Here is a 17,601-nt window from a genome sequence, read left to right as displayed (position 1 = left end):
TTTTCACGCTTGCCAGACTAGACTGCTAACAAACCGGACAGGGGGGTGTGTGTGTGTGTACTCGTCTCTGTATATCGACAAATGAGAAAGAAGAGACATTGAGCAGGTCTAGCTCAAGGATCCCCAGCATATAGCGTAGTGCGGAAGGTACAGGGGAGGGACTATGGGGTTGGAGATCAGGATAGGATCGAATCAAAAGCACAAGAGAAGAAAGAACAAGCTAGCTGAGGCATAAATGCATGCGCGCTTCCTTCTAAATGCAGGAGTCTTCTCAGGGGATCGAAATAAATGTAAAAATAATAAGAATAATATAGCCCGCTTGTCGTTGGAAAGAAAAAAAGCAATGCAGAGAATGTTTGATCATGTCGCCAAAAAAAGAAAGAAAGAAAAAAGAGAAGAGATAAGAGAAAGAAAGAAATGAAACTTTCACAATGCAAGCAAACAAATGAGACAGACCCTCACGATGGGGTCATAACTGAGAAACCCATTGGTATCAACAGAAGCCAAAAAGACCAAAACTTATCAGAATGACATCGAACAGAAGGAAACAGGTCTCAGCGACACCAGTCGCCCACGCTGGGTAATTGCAGAATCAAACAAAAGAAAGCAGGAAAGAGAAGAAGAAACACGAACGCTATATCGGTGAAATGGTGGAGAATTTTGCGACCCGGCGCAGCGAGTACTTCAAACCAAACATAGGAGAGAGAAAAGAAAGAAAGGGGGTAATTCCAAAACCCTGATGGCCTTTAAAATACCGCGGATAAACCATTCCTCGAATGGCGTCTGCTGAACCGTTTCCGTCCTTTGACGGATTCGTTATCGTTGCCTTGATGTTTGACCAGGGTGGTTCGTGCGGCCGATGGGCCGTCGCGATGCACGTCGGAACTCCGGTCCAAAGTGTTGGCCTGGCTAGACAGTTCCGATGGCAGATCCCGGAACGCATCGTCACCGGGATAACCGTTCTGCTGCGATAGAGCCATTTCCTTGGCGCGATCGAGCGTATCGAGCCATTCCTGTGCCGACAACGCGGTGGCTCCCATGTTGCTGGACGACGGTTTGGGATCTTCGAAAACAAAATGTTTGTCCCGCTAAACACGAGCCGATTAGTGATACAGCCAGACGTATGACGGGTGGTTGAAAAACCAAAAAAAAAAAAAAAAAAAAGGGGGGACGTACCGTGTCTACAATCCAACAGGAGAAGCCTTTCGAATCCGCCGACGTGCGATAGTGGGTCCCCGGTGCGAGCAGCGACAGCTCCAGCTTGGCTTTCTTCTCGTCTCCCCCCGACGCCGCCATGATGATTCGCCCCGAGGAGGTGACCATGACCAATCGCTGTCGCTTCTTCGTCGCACTCCCAGCAAAGAACCGCGAGAACTTCTTGTGCGGTTCCACCTCGCCGCCACTGTTCTTGGACGCCGGGCTGTGCGAGGCCGGGGAGGACAGAACGACCCAATTCCCCAGTTTCAAGATTCGTTCATTGGTCTTGGTGAGCACAGGGGACCACTCGATATCCAGCTGGCTGGGAGGCGGCAACTCGGTGATGAGTCTCGGCACCATGCGGGAACTGGCGTTGGTGGGGTGGGAGGGCGCGGCATTGATGCCGGGCGGGTAGCTGTCGCCGCCGTCGGCGCCGTTCAGCTTAATGGGCTCGCGCGGGGGCGGCACATAGGCCTTCAGGCGCGGGGCTTTTCGCTTCCACAGCTCGGGGCCCCACGTCATCCCTTGGAAGAACTCGTGGTTCTTGATATGCTCGATAGGCAGCCGGCGAGCGGGATCCAACACGAGGAGTCGCTCGACGAGATCCCGCGCGACGGCGGGGAAACCGAGGGGAAACTCGTAGTCGAGGGCGACGATTTTCTGGAAGGTCTGGTACTCGTTCCCGGCCTTGAACGGGGGCCGGCCGGCCAGCAGTTGGTAGATAATGCAGCCAAAGGCCCACAGATCACTGGCCTTGCAGGCGTTCTTATCCGTCAGCAGTTCCGGGCTGACATACTCGGCCGTGCCGACGAACGAGCTGGCCCGGTCCTCCTCGGGGATGTCGGTCGCGTCGAGCGGGGGCACCCCGGTCGAGTTGGTGCCGGGTTTCCGGGCGGCCTTGAGGATCTTCGCGGTGCCAAAGTCGGTGATCTTGACGTGCATCTGGCTATCCAGGAGCACGTTCTCGGGTTTCAGGTCGCGGTGAATCACGCCGCGCTTATGCATGTAATCGATGGTGTCCAGGATCTGCGCACCGTAAAAGCGCGTGCAATCCTCGTCGAAACTCGACATGCGTTTGAGCACCCCTAACAGCTCGCCGCCCTTGCAGAGATCCAGCACAAAGTATAGCGAGCGCTCGTCCTGGAAGGTATAGTAGAGTCGTACAATTCCCGGATGGTCCGTCAGTCGATTCAGAGTGTCCTTCTCGATGTTCACATATTTGACCTTCTTCTCCTTGATGATGTGACGCTTGTCGAGGATCTTGATGGCGTATTCCTTGAGGGTCTGGCGGTCCGTCCCCAGCACGACGGTGCTGTATGACCCTTCTCCGAGAGTATTGGCGAAGATGAAGTCGCGGACCCCCTTTTTGATGTATCGCGCGACTGGTTTCCCGCTGGAGTCGAGCTCTTGCCGGACGGAGACGGCGGCGCCCCGATCCTGCCATTCCTCACTGCTCGGGGTCGGACCATTTTCCATGCCGTAGGGAGAGCCCGACAGCTGAGCGGGCGGAGCCCCGCGCGCGTGGGCCCGTGACGACTGGCGGATGGGGGCAGTTCCGGTGGGCAATTGGGCAGTTCGGTAGGCGCGATCGCTGTGGCTGTTGTCGCGGGTGGGAACGCCCGCCTGGTAGGCGGCCGAACCACCGCGGGACTCCGCCCGGGCGAGGCTTTCGGACGCCGACGACGCGGCGGAATCGGTGCGAATCCGGTAGGAGTCCCGGGCGGCCAAGGTGGAGGTGGAACCGTTCGCGTATAGGCCCGACAGGGGGCGGGAGGAATTGGACGGGGTGGACTGATGGTGGTGGGCGGAGTAGGGAGTGTATTGGGGCGACGGTTGCTGCTGCAGATCCAGATAGGGAAGGTAGGTTGAGCTGCGGTTTTCCTGGGAGAATGACGGATCGGGTGTATCTGGGGAGATGTCGTGGGAGGGTAATATGGAGAGTTGGGGCGGAGAGGCTGTTAAGACACTGCCCGACCGTTCGGGCAATGTCGCTTCGCGCGTGAGATCGGACGTCGCTGGAGCCGACGCGGCCATGGGGCCTGGTGTGACCGCATCTTCGGACGAATGCAAGGACGAGTCATCGGGGTTTGCGATCCGTAAGCCTCCCAGAGACTGGGATAGGCTAAGGTCTCCATCCATTATGGGCATGAGGAGGATGGGGGGAGGGGAGTGGTTTTGGAGGTCGAGAAGCGTGGGAGGTCTGGATGGAAGGAAGTTTGCGGCGGAAGGATCGAAAGGGGGTTTTGCGGGTCACGGAGGGGGGAGAAAGGAGGAGGTGCGGGAGGTGGGCGTGAGGGTATTGATAGTAGGAAGACGCCCACCACAGCAGCACCAGGAGAGAAGGGGAAAGCAGCGAGGATATTGGGAGAGAAAAGGGTGGAAAGGAGAGTGAAGGAGAGGGCGGGGAGGGGTTGGGGGGGGAAGAGGAAGAGGAAGGAGGAGAGAGAGGGGGGGGGGGAGGGGAGGGAGGGCGGGGAGAGGGAGGAGAGAACGAGAGAAGATGGAGATGGATGAACGAAAGAATGAAGAACGGAGTATTAGGAGGAGAGAAGAGAGAGAGGAGAGGAGGAAGAGAAGAAGAGAAAGAGGGGAGAAGATGACTCCGTGGTTGTAGTGGTGGTGGTTGTATTAGTGGTGGTCAGAGGAAGAGAAGAGAGTGAGCGGTCGGAGCAGGAACGGGTTGAGATGGATCGGACATCATCCAACCAACCACACTAACTGAACAAACCAAATCAAAAAGAGCAGATCGGAAAAGAAGATCAATATGACTAGAATCGAATCAATCGAAAATCAATCGAGATCCAAAACAGACAGAATTGCCGATCCACAAAGGGAGTCAATACTAAGGAGGAGAGAATGGGACAAAGCTACAAATACTACGAAGAAGGGGAAAGACTCAGATCGGATCCACAGATATCATGATCCTCATGGATTCTTTTTCTGATGTTATCAGCTCAGCCTGATGACGCTCGACCGTCTCCTTCATTACGGCTCCTGCTCCTACAATCGAAGCCGGTTCCCTTGGCAGTCGACAGATTGGACAGAAGGCTTCAGAAAAACACAAACGAACCAATCTTATAGACAGGTACGCCACGAGGTTATTATTAGTAGCAAGTCGAGTGGACATCGGTAGGCAGAATTAATTTGGTCGAATTGCCAGCCATTCAGGTATCGTGATTACCTCGGTCTGTATGAATGGTTAGAGTAAAAGGTGAGATCAAAATCAGGAATTCAATCTTTCTATTATATCACTGAATCCATCCATGTTGATATTGATAGGAAATTGAAATTGAAATGGAACTGGAACTGGAATGAGATTGGAATTGATATCATATGGAATCCAACGAAATAAATCAATATGAATATGAATGTATATGGAGTTTGACTATGCTTGTAAAGAAATATCAGGTAGGAAGAAAACAGACACACCAGCCTCACCTAGACTTTAGGTTATTATTAACTGGCAAATGCACACTCTGTATCACGTCCATCCCTCGATGTGTTGAGCCCTGCCACCTCTTGACAGTGACGCTGATAAATGACATAATATCTGGAGATACACCCATCGCTCCTCCCTTTAATACGATCAATAGGCCTTCTACAGTCAAAACATAGGGAGCGATGATCGTAGATACTACCAACTTACAGTATACACACGATCTACTCCTCCCAGTATAGCCATCCACATGAATCCATCAGAACCATGCTCCGACACAAACCAACCCGCATATCCCTCGACGAAACGGACGTCCACTTCCACCTCTCCCACATCTACGCCCGCCATCCAGAGTACTACTACTACTACGAAGGCGACGACGACATGGACGACCAGCTGTCCTTGCACTCAGATACCCCGTCGTCCTCTGTTCCCACCCATATATCGGAGTCGATCTGTGACGGGGAGGGTGTCGCGCCTGCTGGCCAGAACCCATATCCCGGTCTGAGATATAACACCACTGCTGATATCGTCTTGTCGTCTCGTTCGAGCTCTTTGGTTCCCAATCCTGGTTCGGATATGAGTGAGATAGGTGCTTCTACTTGCGCGAGACGGGCTTACCAGGTGTCTGGTTCTGTTGATGAAGAAGGTAGTTCCTCCGAGGAAAATAGTTCCTTTACCGGCAGTGACAGTGACGATGAAATCGCAATTAAACCTCTGAAATGGAGTGGTGCCTCCAGGTCGCCGTGGGTGACAGCTCGTTACGCGAAGAACAAACATTGTTCACTTCCACCAGACCATTCATGTCCCATTCGCCCAGCCGCACAATCAGCCAGTCCTCGACTTCACACTGCCCTATTCAGCACAGTGTATGATAGAGTCCTGAGATTTCTTCCTACCCAGCAGGATCTCTTTCATCCCCTTAAACCTCTGCTGTACTCACCCCTCCCACAAGATCTTTGTGAATCTGTTGCCCCATCCAAGGCAGTTACCACAGGTGATAACTGCCAAACTCAGATAAACAATACAGGTACAGAGCACCATAGTTTGTTCGTCTGCATTGTTATGGTTGATACTGACAAGCCAGAATCCCCCACACAAACCTGCCTCAGACTCAACAGAGATATTGAAGAGCTGTGTACAAACACCACCTGCGATACCGACAACCACTCCACGGGTGGTTTGATTGTGCACTTGACCAATCTCATCGACCTCGCTCTGAGCTCCCTCCCAGGCGACACCGTCTCCCAAGCGAAAAGAATGGCCAAGAGAGGCCGTGCCAGAAACAAGCAGATCAAGGCCGGTGTGCGAGAGACGCCCCCAGGTATTGTCAGTATGGATGTAGAAGACGGTAACAACCCGGTGTGGGATATCAATGCGAATGCAAACCTGCCCCATGCCGAGGAGGTAAGCACCGGAATCCCAACATAATGGAAACCGACTATTGACCGTCTCCATTTGCATAGAGAAAAGAAAACGCACACATGGAAGCAAAGATCCCCGCCCACAGACGCTGCGACTTTTCTTCCGCCGTGCTGCGTGAGACCAACGAGCCTCCGCGCCCCTATGACCGCAGCATCCTCGACATCGACCTCCCGACTAATTTCGTGAGTGAAAACGTCACGGACACCAAGCGTCGGGGACAGGACAATGAGACCAATTCCATCACGTACAGCGTCCGTCCCGAGATCAAAGCGGTGGTGAGTCTCTTTACCGTCCCCGACGTGCATACTTCACTGACCGAAAGACCCTGCAGAACCACGGTCTCGTCCACCCCATCCTGATGGACGCATACCACTTCCACAGCTACGTCAACGACTTCATCACTGAAGTGCAAGGCGGTCGCGTCGACGACATCGCCGAACTCGGCCTGAGAGACCTGGAGCCGTTCAAGGTCCCAGGCCACGAATTGCAGACTGTCCCCAAAGTGGAAAGCGGTGGCGTCGAAAATGACGAATTGGATTATTGACGATTGATTGATTGATTGATTGATTAATCGCGAACGGAGAAGAGTTAGTTACTTTGTTGGTTGGCGTTTTGCGTTGAGTTTTTGTTGTTGGTGACTAGTCTGACGTCTCATGTCTCACCCCCACCCGACTGTCGCCCCATCTAGCGGGTCTTGCAGGTATCGGCTTCCCAGAATAGATTCCGGCAACGATGGTGGAGCGGATGAAGCCGCAGAGGACGGAATGTTCATCTGACATGACATGACATGAGACGAGCTTGGAAGTGGATTGATTGACGAATAATGGAAACGTCCTTTTATGTATGCACATGCTTGTTGTACAGTGCTGCAAGCGCGGTGAGGATCGGAAAAATATTAATATACTTTACTGTGCATTTGCATCAACGGTACGAAGTAGATCGTATATACGATCCTTTTCTGTCTACGGATAGATGAGACCGTCCCTGTAATTAGCGGTAGAAGTTGGTAGATCAATGCGTTAGGTACGGAGTACAATCTTGTCTTGCAGATTTCTAATTTTGAATTCGGTATGTGAGACATCTCAACGGCTGTTCTGAGATGTCAACCGTGTCATGTACAGAGTATGAAAAACGGAAACCAAACAGCAAGTACCCGTACTACGTATCTGTATCTTGGCTTGGAGGGTGAAATTCTCAGATGCACTGTCATATAATGCATACTGCATCCGTAGGGACTTCACTCCTCTACCCAGTCATTGATGTGTAATTTGAATCATCAAATGATCCATACATGCGATGCAAGCCGGCGTAGTCAGATAAAGATAAAATAAACAAACAGCGTTTGACGATTCAAACAGATAGGTGAGATCAATCTGTATGTAATATGTATGAAACCCGTGAGCTCCCCCCCATTGATTAATTACATTTGTGTCGTCATACCGTATTATGATATAGTTTTGCCTTTTCTGGAGTGGGAGACTGTTTAGGTAGAAATTGGCTATAGATCTTAGATGATCTAGAGCAAAGTCTGGAGTATAATGGGGTTACTAACTTATGCAATGCTACCTACTACTGTATTAGGTACTACCATCATTACTATTATCACTATAATACCTAACAATTACTATCCTCCCAAACAAGCAACCCCAAACCCAGAGTCAAGCCTCAGAAGCAAAGACCCAGTAACCGAAAGGAACCACAGGAGATTGATTAGTGGGGAAGGGAATAGAGCCTGGAATAATAATAATAATAATAGCACTATACTGCTAACTGCTAACTACACTACAGAGTGTAGCATTCAACTAACCTAACCCAATTAAATCATAAGGTCCATTTTTAGAGACCCAGGCTCCATACTTACGCGTCCCGAACCCACGGTGGATCTCCTCCTCTTCTTCTTCTCCTTCTCTTCTTGTTCTTGAGTCCTGCCCCTGGGTAACTAGTGGACAATGCTGTGGACACCAGTAACTGGGTATCTGTGTGATTAATACTGGCGTAGAATGTACAAGTGTAAGCAGGCGCAGAGGTACTGTTTCATAAGTTAGTATTCTGGACAGACCTGGTCAACAGTGTATCTATTGATATTATGTACTACGTAGGCGGTGAGAGCCACTTTATCTATGTAACTAGTTAACCAACTGCTTACTTGGCTGAACAGGTAACTAGCTGTGTTTGTCCGGTTTGTCCAGCTTATATACCTCTTTCTTCGCCTCATGATTCGCCAACTTAATACGAGCCAAGTAATAGACAAATCAGTACTAAAGACTCGGGCAGTGACACTCGAGTCCCCAAACGAGACGTACATATCAAGAAACAAATTTGAGACACCACCCACCACACACAGTACCACACCCCATATCCATAAAAAGACAAACATAAGACAGATTACTACAGAGTACATGACAGGTATTATATTGTATCTCGAATTGGGGAACGCGAGCCGAACATGGCCCCTTCACCTCCCTTGGCTAGACTTCGATCGTATCGTACATCCTCGGTTAAACTTTATTGATTGGGTTGGTGGCTGTCTCAGGTCTCGGTCTCGGTCTCGGTCTCAGTCTCAGTCTCAGTTTCAGCCTTAGAAAGACCAGCGACGAGGTTTGGTTCCCTATGTGGGTGGTGACGATCATTGGGATCTGGTGAGATGCTCTGGTTGACAGTATGTAGGTAGGTAGGCAGTTACTTCATTTCTATGTCTATCTTGCTGAACGAGGAGGCTACTCTATGCATACCATTAACGCGATGCTGCAAAGGTGCCAAGCCAAAATGCAAGTCCATTCATCTAGGGAAAAGATTTATAAATTCCGAGGTAAATGCGATTCACGATGCTCATCACCGTAAAATGCCAGCAATCAAACGTCTTCAGGCATCGCTTCCAAAAAAAAAAGGTAAAAATAAATATAGAAAAAAAGAAAATAAATGAAATGGGTAAAATGAAAAAGAAATATTAACAACCCGTAGACCGTAAATCTTTATCTAGGCTCTCTTTTTTTGTTTGTGTTTTTGAACTCCACCAGACATCTCGTATTAAACCTGAACAAGTCTATAAGAATGAAAGGGTGCATTTACTGCTGAGCCTTGTTCTTGGCAAACGCCTGAGCACCGTCGACCAGACGACGCTCGGTGTTCTGCCGGCCGTTGACGAAGTCGGGGTAGTTCAGGGTCAGCTCAACGGCACCGTTGACAATGCTGTCAACAGCCTCCACACCGAGCATGAAAGAGTGGTCCTGGTTACCGACCTCGTAGCGCCAGCTGCCGAAGCGGCCACGCGACCAGATGTCCATGGACTGGAGCTTGGGCAGCATCTTGGTGAGAGCACCCTCACGCTCCAGAGAGGGGGTGGGGTAGCCGTGGTCGAAGCAGCGGTGGTAGGTGGAGACGATCTCGTCGCCGGGCTGCAGCATCTCAGTGTTGACGAGACCCTGGATCGACTCGGCGAGGAGAGTCTCGTGGTTGACCGCCTTCATGGAGGACTCGGAGACCTCCAGCATGATGGACCAGTAGGGGCCCTCCTTCGCCTCAGAGCTCGGGGCCTTGGAGCCATCCGCCAGCTGGATGGTGGGCAGCTTCTTGCCGGCCTCGGGCTGGTTGTGGGGGGAGTAGTTGGAGAAGATGGTGGCACGGTAGAAGGGGCAGTTGTCCTCGGGGAAGTACAGCCAGCACTTGTCGCCGATACGCTCGGGACGAGAGCCACGGATACCAACACCGATGACGTGGGTGGAGGAGTAGAAGAGCTCCTTGCTGAGGGAGACGAGCTCCTGGTCGCCCAGCTGCTCAGAGAGGGCATCCACGGCCATGGTGGACACGAGCTTCTGGTAGCCGATGGTAGTGCCATCCGCCATGGTGACGGTCTTGTTGCTGGCGTTGACCTTGCTGACCTTGCCCTTGTCACCGTAGCGAGTCTTCTCCTTGGGGAGAGTGTCGGCGACGGCAATCCAGATGCCACCGGTACCGCCGCGGGCGGGGAAACGGAAAGTAGCGTTGGGACCCCAGTTACCGGCGGTCTTGTTGAGGATGACGTTGGTGGTCACGGCCTTGACGTTGGGGGCGGCGACACGCTCGCCCAGCCAGGCACATTGCATCTGGACGGTCATTAGTATCTGGCTAATCCCGGTCATGCTCGAGCGGAAAGTAACATACCTTGGTGGTGGGCACAGCCCAGACCTTGTAGTTGTAAGGCCTCATGAACAGGTCGGCCAGACCGGTACCCATCATACGGACGATCCACTCGTCGAAGTTCTTGGGCTTGACGTTGGAGACGCGGGCCTCGATGGCAGCGTCGATCATGCCATCAATGCACTTGACCTGCTCCTCCTTGGGAAGCATGGAGATGTTGTTCTGGAAGGGGTAGGGGACCCATTCGTTCTTGCAACGGACGTAGGAGATACGCTGGTGGCTGTACCAGTCGTCATCCTTGGGGAGGGCCTCGTTGATGCAGTCATCGAAGTACTTGTAGTGGGAGAAGATAACGTGACCACCGACGTCGTAAAGCTGTCATTCCGAGTCAGCGAGCCATTGACAACATCATCGTGACGGAAACCCATCGGGTGACGGAATCCGCGGGGGATTGACTCACGAAGCCTTCAGGGGTCACATCGGTCGAAGCCAGACCACCAGGGGTCTCATTGCTGTCGACGATCAACCACGAGGGGCCATCCTGCACCGATTATCAGCATGCCGTCCAACTTGAGAAGCTCAACGAGGGTGAATTCGTACGATCTGGTTCAGACGCTTCGCGGCACCGAGACCGGTAGGGCCGGCACCAATGACGAGAACGTCAACGGAGCTGAAGAGAGGGTGATGTTAGCATTGCTGGTGTAGGGAACCCCCCTGAACGGAGGGCAGAGAGAGAGAAATCCTTACATGTCTGGGTGGGTCATCCTGCCTTGTAGGATATCCTGAAAGCTGGGAACGCGGTTTAAGGTCTTGCGGGCGAGGCTAAGCATGAAAGAAAAATTGAAGCTGCAGGGGACTGCAGGATTTAAAAGAAGGGGGAGGGGGGCGGGGGAGAGAAGAAGAATGAAGGATGGAAGGAGAGGGATAAGAAAGAACGGTGAGAGGGGAGGGAGATGTGTCGCAGACGGACAAATAACGAAACGTGACGAGAAGGACAGTTGCGGTGGGGGGTGGGTGCAGGTTTAGTTGGTTACTGTATCTGTTTCAAGTTTAGGCCCTAATTAGAGTAATGAATACGTATGGAAAAAGGTCGGGTTGCCGCGCCAGCTGCTGGTGAGCCCTGGATAAGGGGGAGGGGAAGGAAATGACCCAATTTTGAAAATAAAATCATTATTAGAAGAACCATAATAAAAATAAATAGAATAATGTAATAAAATAAAATAATAAAAAAAATAGAATATATAGAATAAAATTATTAACCAAATTAAAAACAGGGTATTAATCAACTGAGATCAGGAAATTAAAGAATCGGTCTCAAACGTCTGGACTCTACCCATGAGTCTGATTGATTAATTCGATATGGCGGCGTCACCACTGAATACTACACATTAGATAGAGATCAATTGACTTTGGACATGTTATCTTGGTGGCTCGAGAGTATCCAATCCCTCCCAGCATCTCCTAGCTCAGTAGGTTGCTTATCTGGCCGCGTCCAGGTGTTGTGACCCCTCCCCCTCCCTTTCCCCCAGGTTCCAGGAATTTACTGCTTGCGACGGTTCTTATCCTGCCTTATCAGCATCCTCTGAATGCGGGCACCCTCCTCCCGTCTGGGATCACCGCAAGAATGTTTAGAACACCGGGAAGAATGTGGCTGTGGTTGTTTCCATCCATCCATGACGATTATTGACTTGTTGACTGTTGCTGTTGCTATTTTGCCGAAACCGTACTTCCATCCTGAACCCCACACCGCCCGGATACCGTCCCTCTGCCCTCCCGGATAGTTACCCTCGAAGTAACGGAGATGAATTATTGGGATCGCCTTGGAAGCTTCTAAAACCCCTTCGAAGGATTTTATCGTCAGATAGAACACCTTGACCGTTTGAAATAGGGTACGTGAGAGCCGATCCCGGATCTTTCCATACTGTGCCAGAAGATCTCCAGACTCAGTCGCCACCAATGGCTCCCCCCCCGAGTCGCACGTTGTCCACTCCCTCGGCTATCAAATTGATACGTCGTCCATTGACAGGACTACTTTTCGAAAAGACCAGCAGTTACTCCGTAGTTTCGGGTTGCACGGAGGGAAATTGTCCACGCCGATTCGATAGGGTAAATGATCATCACCAGTTTTCGATCCGTCAGGCTCTGGGAAGAGATGGAATAGAACTTGCAAGGTGTCGCTTTGTGCGAAAGAGGCTAGACTTTGTGGGCTGAACCCATGAGCGGAGTCCCACTGATTATCCTTCTGAGAACGGAAGGCAGCGGCAGATCTCTTTCCAGAATCCGGGCGAGGTTGTACGGAGTACTAGGTAGTTAGTAAAGGTGTTCAATGAGACCAACAGAAATCCCCAGCCACTAGGAATGGAGGGAAAGCTTCGTCTTGTCTCTGTGGAATACATGACGCTTACTCTTGTTACTACTCGGTGATTCAACTCCTAATGTATTGTGGTTGGTCAATTTACCTTTCTTTTTGAATAGACTTCCGTCTCCCGTTCAGGCTATCTTGAATATTCTACTGAGTACGGAGTACCCTCGATGCGACTGTGGAACCCAACAAAACCTCAAAAGTCACAATAGCCATTGTCTCGATTGTCAACATCGGGAAGAAGGGGAATGGAAATGGAAATGCGACGGTGCTCCGGACGTCACCCGAAAGGGACCGGAGGACCCACGAGCGATCCCCGAATGGAAGTTCAACTAAAGGAGGGTTCCTGACAACACCTAGAAATGTACGGAGTAATAGTGGTAGTTCTACTGGGTAGTGGGTGCTTAGGGCAAAGTCGCCGGGGTTGGCGTTGGAGTCTCGACTTAGCGACTAGTAGTATAGCAAGCAAGTTCGATTCTTGAAAACGCCATTGACCCAAGGTCACGGCAGTTTTAAGCCCATCAGCCATCAGATCGCCGCATTCTCCACCCCAGGGCCAGGGAACATCGGCGGCGACGCTATGAACAAGTGGCCGCTGAACGCGGGTAATTTGAGTTGCTTGGCTGGGAAGCCACCAGAGTGACTGCTTGCGTAATGCACCCTAGCGCCAAACAAGTCAGTGTTAATTTGGATCAACAGTCCATTTGCTTGCTTGGGGGGGTTTAGTTAGACTAAATCAATATTTATTTGATTTTATCTTCCGGTCGGTTGACTGTAGATGGTTTGATCGGCCAGGCGCTATCGGGCTATCTATCACATTAACCGTTGTTCTTAGGGTAAGATAACCAAATGTTCTACAAGTACACTTTGATAGGCGATAGAAAAGGCAACGGATATAAAAAAGGAAAATACAATGAAATTAAATTAGAAAAAAACAGAACCACGGTACTACCAAGAATAAATAGAATATGTGGCCGTCAAATAAGACAATGGAAAAGGGGGCACACCCGGTGGAGAGGCAGTGGGGACCTGGAGATTGACACCACTGTCCAGTTCAATTCTCGCCACGAGAGAAGTTAGTTTAGATAGAGTGATGAGCATTGGTGACGACCCACCAGTGATTACACCTGGAGGGGCTATAGGAGACATGATACTATTGAAGTACCTTTTGATGTCGAGCTCTGCATAAAAAATTAAAATAAAGAAAAAAAAAAAGGAAAAGACAAGAGTGAAGATGAAAAAAAAAAAAAAAAAAAAAAAAAACAATATAAAACAATATAATAAAGTAAATAAAAGAGGCACAGGCAGGGGCTACGTAAGTCCCGACTTGAGGGAAAGAAGAAGAACCCTGGGACTAGACCGAATGAGGCGAAAAAGGCTGGCCAAGTGGGAACGGGGGTGCAGATGTCTACGTGTATGTATGGTCCTGACCATACCGGTACCAGATTACCACACTCGTTATTTGCCCCTGACAAACTAACTAGATAATGGAGTATCATATAGTATACGTACAATACACCGAGAGTACTTCGGTCGTTTGAATAATACCGCCACCTCGTACTGAATATGTACCACCCCGTACGACCGCCTCATCCATTTATCGATCTATCCCTACACAGATTACGTACCCACCTCACCTTTTTTACTTTTCTGGTTTTCCCCACCGGGGGCTGGGGGGTTGTCGGGGGGCTGGGATGTTCGACAGGCTAAATGGAAGTGTGCCAGGGAGGACAGTGGCCAGAACTCGAAACTGGCCGACAGTCTTTCCTGATAGTGGTTTCATACCATCCGGGAGTAATTTATGGGATACACAGCTGAGACGCTTTCATATCACCACTGGCATCATTCAGAGGGGGAATTCAATCTACAGAAAGTATCAGTATATTGTCGATCATGTCCTGAATGATCTGTTTCCAATCCCGGTTCTTCAACTGACCCCGTTTGATCTAATAATTCACTTCTATCTCCTCAACATTTTTGAAAAATATGTACTTTGCTATGATAATTCTTTCAAAAATAAAATAAAATAAAATAAAAATGCCTTGATAAGACTTTAGAAGCACGGTGGAGACCTGCTGCTTGCAGCTTTACATGCCTCGGATGCCGCAGGGACTGCGACTAACTCCAGGTCCGGTAGTTACTGGTGGTCACTGGTAGTTACTCGGTGGCACAATCTCTCTCTCTCCAAGAAGTGTAAAGAAGGTAACCAACGAAATCTCCCATCTTGGGCCACGATCTGTTGGAGTCTCTTAGACTTGCTCTTGGTACTGCGGATCCCCGACCCTCTTTTATTATATTTACTACTATATGGATGATTTTGTATTTTTTTGTATTATATTTTATTATATTTATTTATTATGATTATAATATAATATTATCTGTGACTGGTTGACAATCCTAAAATAACCCAAGTAATTACCTTAACCATTCCCAGACTCCAATCCAAACCCAAACCAGTCTTCAATCCCTCTTCTTTTCTTCCCCCAGACCACTTTCTCTCTCTCTTCCATCCTTCCTCCTCCTCTCTAACCGGTTCACTCCGTTCGCGTCGCCCTGTTTCTCTTTGTCTCTTTCTTTTCTTTTCGATTTCCATTTTCAGACCAACTCAGTCGTTCACTCTTTTCTTACCGTCGCCCCTACGGTCTTCATTTCTTCCGTGTTCTTTACCTCTTTATCTTTTTAGTACTATCATTATCCTCCTTCTTCCTTCCTCCCTCTAATCACCTCTCTCGTGGCCTCCTCCAAGTTTGGTCAGAGTAGCCTGTTAAGGCCCCGCAATTTCGATTTCCAACGTTTTCTGTCCGACCAGGTCTCTATCTCCAAAATGAGCAACGATGGTGAAAAGGTGAGAACCTCCGGCGAGGTCTCTCGCCCGGAGCCGTCTCTCCCCACCGTCAATCCCGCCGCCGAGAAGCCGGAACCTCCCAAGGCCTCGTTCCACCCGGCCGTTTACGTGAGGTGAGTCTATAGACATATGGGGGGGTTCGAAAGACATCGTGGGATGCGCTGTACTGACCGATCGCCAGCGCCTGGATTACCTTGAGTTCCAGTGTCATCCTGTTCAACAAGTATATCCTCGACTATGCCAACTTCCGTAAGTGGAATCCACCCAACTCCGCGGGATACAGAGACTAACTTCCCTGATTGATAGGCTTCCGTATGCTTTCCTTCCTTGAATACGACTCGAATATACTCTAACCCCTCATCTAGCCATTGTCCTGACCACCTGGCACTTGACTTTCGCGACGCTCATGACCCAGCTCCTCGCCCGTACCACCACCCTTCTCGATGGCCGGAAAACCGTGAAGATGACCGGCCGGGTCTACCTGCGCGCTATCGTCCCCATCGGTCTCTTCTTCAGTCTGAGTTTGATCTGCGGCAACGTGACTTACTTGTATCTGAGTGTTGCATTCATTCAGATGCTCAAGGTGCGTCCCATCATGGAATGGCAAGCTAGTCGGTCCTGTGCTCATACTCTAATCTAGGCCACCACCCCCGTTGCCGTGCTCTTGGCTACCTGGGGCATGGGTATGGCGCCCGTCAACCTCAAGGTTCTCATGAACGTGGCCTTGATCGTCGTCGGTGTTGTCATTGCTTCCTTCGGTGAGATCAAGTTCGTCTTCGTCGGCTTCCTCTTCCAGATCGGCGGTATCATCTTCGAGGCCATCCGTCTCGTCATGGTCCAGCGCCTGCTCAGCTCCGCCGAGTACAAGATGGATCCTCTGGTTTCCCTGTACTACTTCGCTCCGGTCTGCGCGGTCATGAACGGTGTGACCGCTCTGTTCCTGGAGGTTCCCAACGTCACCTGGGGCCACATCCAGAACGTCGGTGTCTCCACGCTCATGCTTAACGCCATCACTGCTTTCTTGCTGAACGTTTCCGTCGTCTTCCTGGTATGTTTCCGCGTCCCTTCCTACCAAATCGCACTCGGGTCCACTAACCATCCGTGTAGATTGGCAAGACTTCGTCTCTAGTGATGACCCTTTGCGGTGTCCTCAAGGATATCCTGCTGGTTGCCGCCTCCATGATGCTCTGGCAGACCCCCGTCTCCAACACCCAGTTCTTCGGCTACTCCATTGCCCTCATCGGTCTGGTCTACTACAAGCTGGGCGCCGACAAGATCAAGGACTACGCTGGCCAGGCCAACCGGTCCTGGGCCGAGTTTGGCGTCAACCACCCCGTGCGCCGCAAGTCGATTATCATCGGCGCCGTGGTTCTCATCTTCTTCCTGTTCATCGGCTCCCTGGGCCCCAACTACGCTCCTGAGCAGGTCGACCGTGTCAAGGGCATGCTGGGCGGTGGTGCTCCCCCTGCTGCTCCTCCTGCCACCCCGTAAACGGGTACCTTGATGGTTTCGCGCCACTGAGTCTCCATGTCTGATCCGTTCAGCCCTTGCTACCCCGACGCGGAGTAAACGAAGCGATCCTGCCGAGCGAGGGATACGGGACTCTTGGTGGGTTTGAAGCGACAACATCCTACTCAGCATTTACATTCCTTTGATATTTTCATATTCCCGGCCTCGTTTGTTCATCCACTTGGCCATCTACTATTTTTTTTTTTTTAAGATAATGTCTCTTGGTCACGGTCGACCGAGAGGATAAGAACGGAAGGACGGCGGAGCGTGGCCTCATGCAGGGAATGCAGCTACGGCTCCGAATCCACCTTTTGATTGATTGATACGACTTTGTGTGATTCCAGTTTGGGAATCTTTGTTTATGGTGTCAGCCCGCGTGGGATGGGGGCTTGATTGTATCCTTGATTTGACTAGACGCATTGGATTTGATGTTCACGCGGTTCTGGTGTATGAACCTCGGTTGTCTTGCAATTTCTTGGTCCTACCTGTTATTTATTCCAGCGATATTCAAAATTAGACTACCCATTTTTTTTCCAATTTTTCTGTCTCTAGTGTAGTTATATTGACTCGTAGATTCTAGATTACATGCGCGGTAGACCTGCATCCAGAGTATAGAGGGTATTGGCCACGGAGTGAACAATACAAAATAATGCTACTGTATTAACGATTAAACATGATTCTCCTTGCCTAGGTTGCCTCGCTCTGCATTCC

General features: G+C 50.4%; 4 protein-coding genes across 4 annotated transcripts; 2 read left to right on the top strand and 2 right to left on the bottom strand.

Annotated features, from left to right (window-relative positions):
• Window positions 1–583: 583 nt before the first annotated feature.
• On the bottom strand, window positions 584–3,647 carry BDW47DRAFT_23466 (PDPK1 family serine/threonine-protein kinase). Its single transcript, XM_024818532.1, has 2 exons — window positions 1,177–3,647; window positions 584–1,088 (listed from the first exon to the last, which is right to left on the bottom strand). Exons 1-2 carry the CDS (start codon window positions 3,343–3,345, stop codon window positions 747–749), a joined length of 2,511 nt encoding a protein of 836 aa, XP_024672514.1. The 5' UTR covers window positions 3,346–3,647; the 3' UTR covers window positions 584–746.
• A 978-nt stretch (window positions 3,648–4,625) lies between these two features.
• Window positions 4,626–6,660, top strand: BDW47DRAFT_104941 (uncharacterized protein). The gene is made up of 2 exons (XM_024812448.1): window positions 4,626–6,232; window positions 6,307–6,660. Exon 1 carries the CDS (start codon window positions 4,901–4,903, stop codon window positions 6,062–6,064), a length of 1,164 nt encoding a protein of 387 aa, XP_024672513.1. The 5' UTR covers window positions 4,626–4,900; the 3' UTR covers window positions 6,065–6,232; window positions 6,307–6,660.
• A 2,152-nt stretch (window positions 6,661–8,812) lies between these two features.
• Window positions 8,813–11,180, bottom strand: BDW47DRAFT_104937 (protoporphyrinogen/coproporphyrinogen oxidase). Its single transcript, XM_024812447.1, has 5 exons — window positions 10,922–11,180; window positions 10,775–10,844; window positions 10,635–10,715; window positions 10,199–10,549; window positions 8,813–10,140 (listed from the first exon to the last, which is right to left on the bottom strand). Exons 1-5 carry the CDS (start codon window positions 11,002–11,004, stop codon window positions 9,124–9,126), a joined length of 1,602 nt encoding a protein of 533 aa, XP_024672512.1. The 5' UTR covers window positions 11,005–11,180; the 3' UTR covers window positions 8,813–9,123.
• A 3,814-nt stretch (window positions 11,181–14,994) lies between these two features.
• Window positions 14,995–17,427, top strand: glfB (UDP-galactofuranose transporter). The gene is made up of 6 exons (XM_024812446.1): window positions 14,995–15,494; window positions 15,563–15,630; window positions 15,671–15,676; window positions 15,747–15,964; window positions 16,022–16,429; window positions 16,489–17,427. The coding sequence occupies exons 1-6, from the start codon at window positions 15,361–15,363 to the stop codon at window positions 16,870–16,872; spliced, it is 1,218 nt and encodes a 405-aa protein (XP_024672511.1). The 5' UTR covers window positions 14,995–15,360; the 3' UTR covers window positions 16,873–17,427.
• Window positions 17,428–17,601: the final 174 nt, after the last annotated feature.

Source organism: Aspergillus candidus (genome assembly GCF_002847045.1).
Source record: "Aspergillus candidus strain CBS 102.13 unplaced genomic scaffold BDW47scaffold_19, whole genome shotgun sequence".
In the NCBI taxonomy this organism is placed as follows: Eukaryota; Fungi; Ascomycota; class Eurotiomycetes; order Eurotiales; family Aspergillaceae; genus Aspergillus; species Aspergillus candidus.
This window is presented reverse-complemented; position numbering and strand designations above follow the sequence as displayed.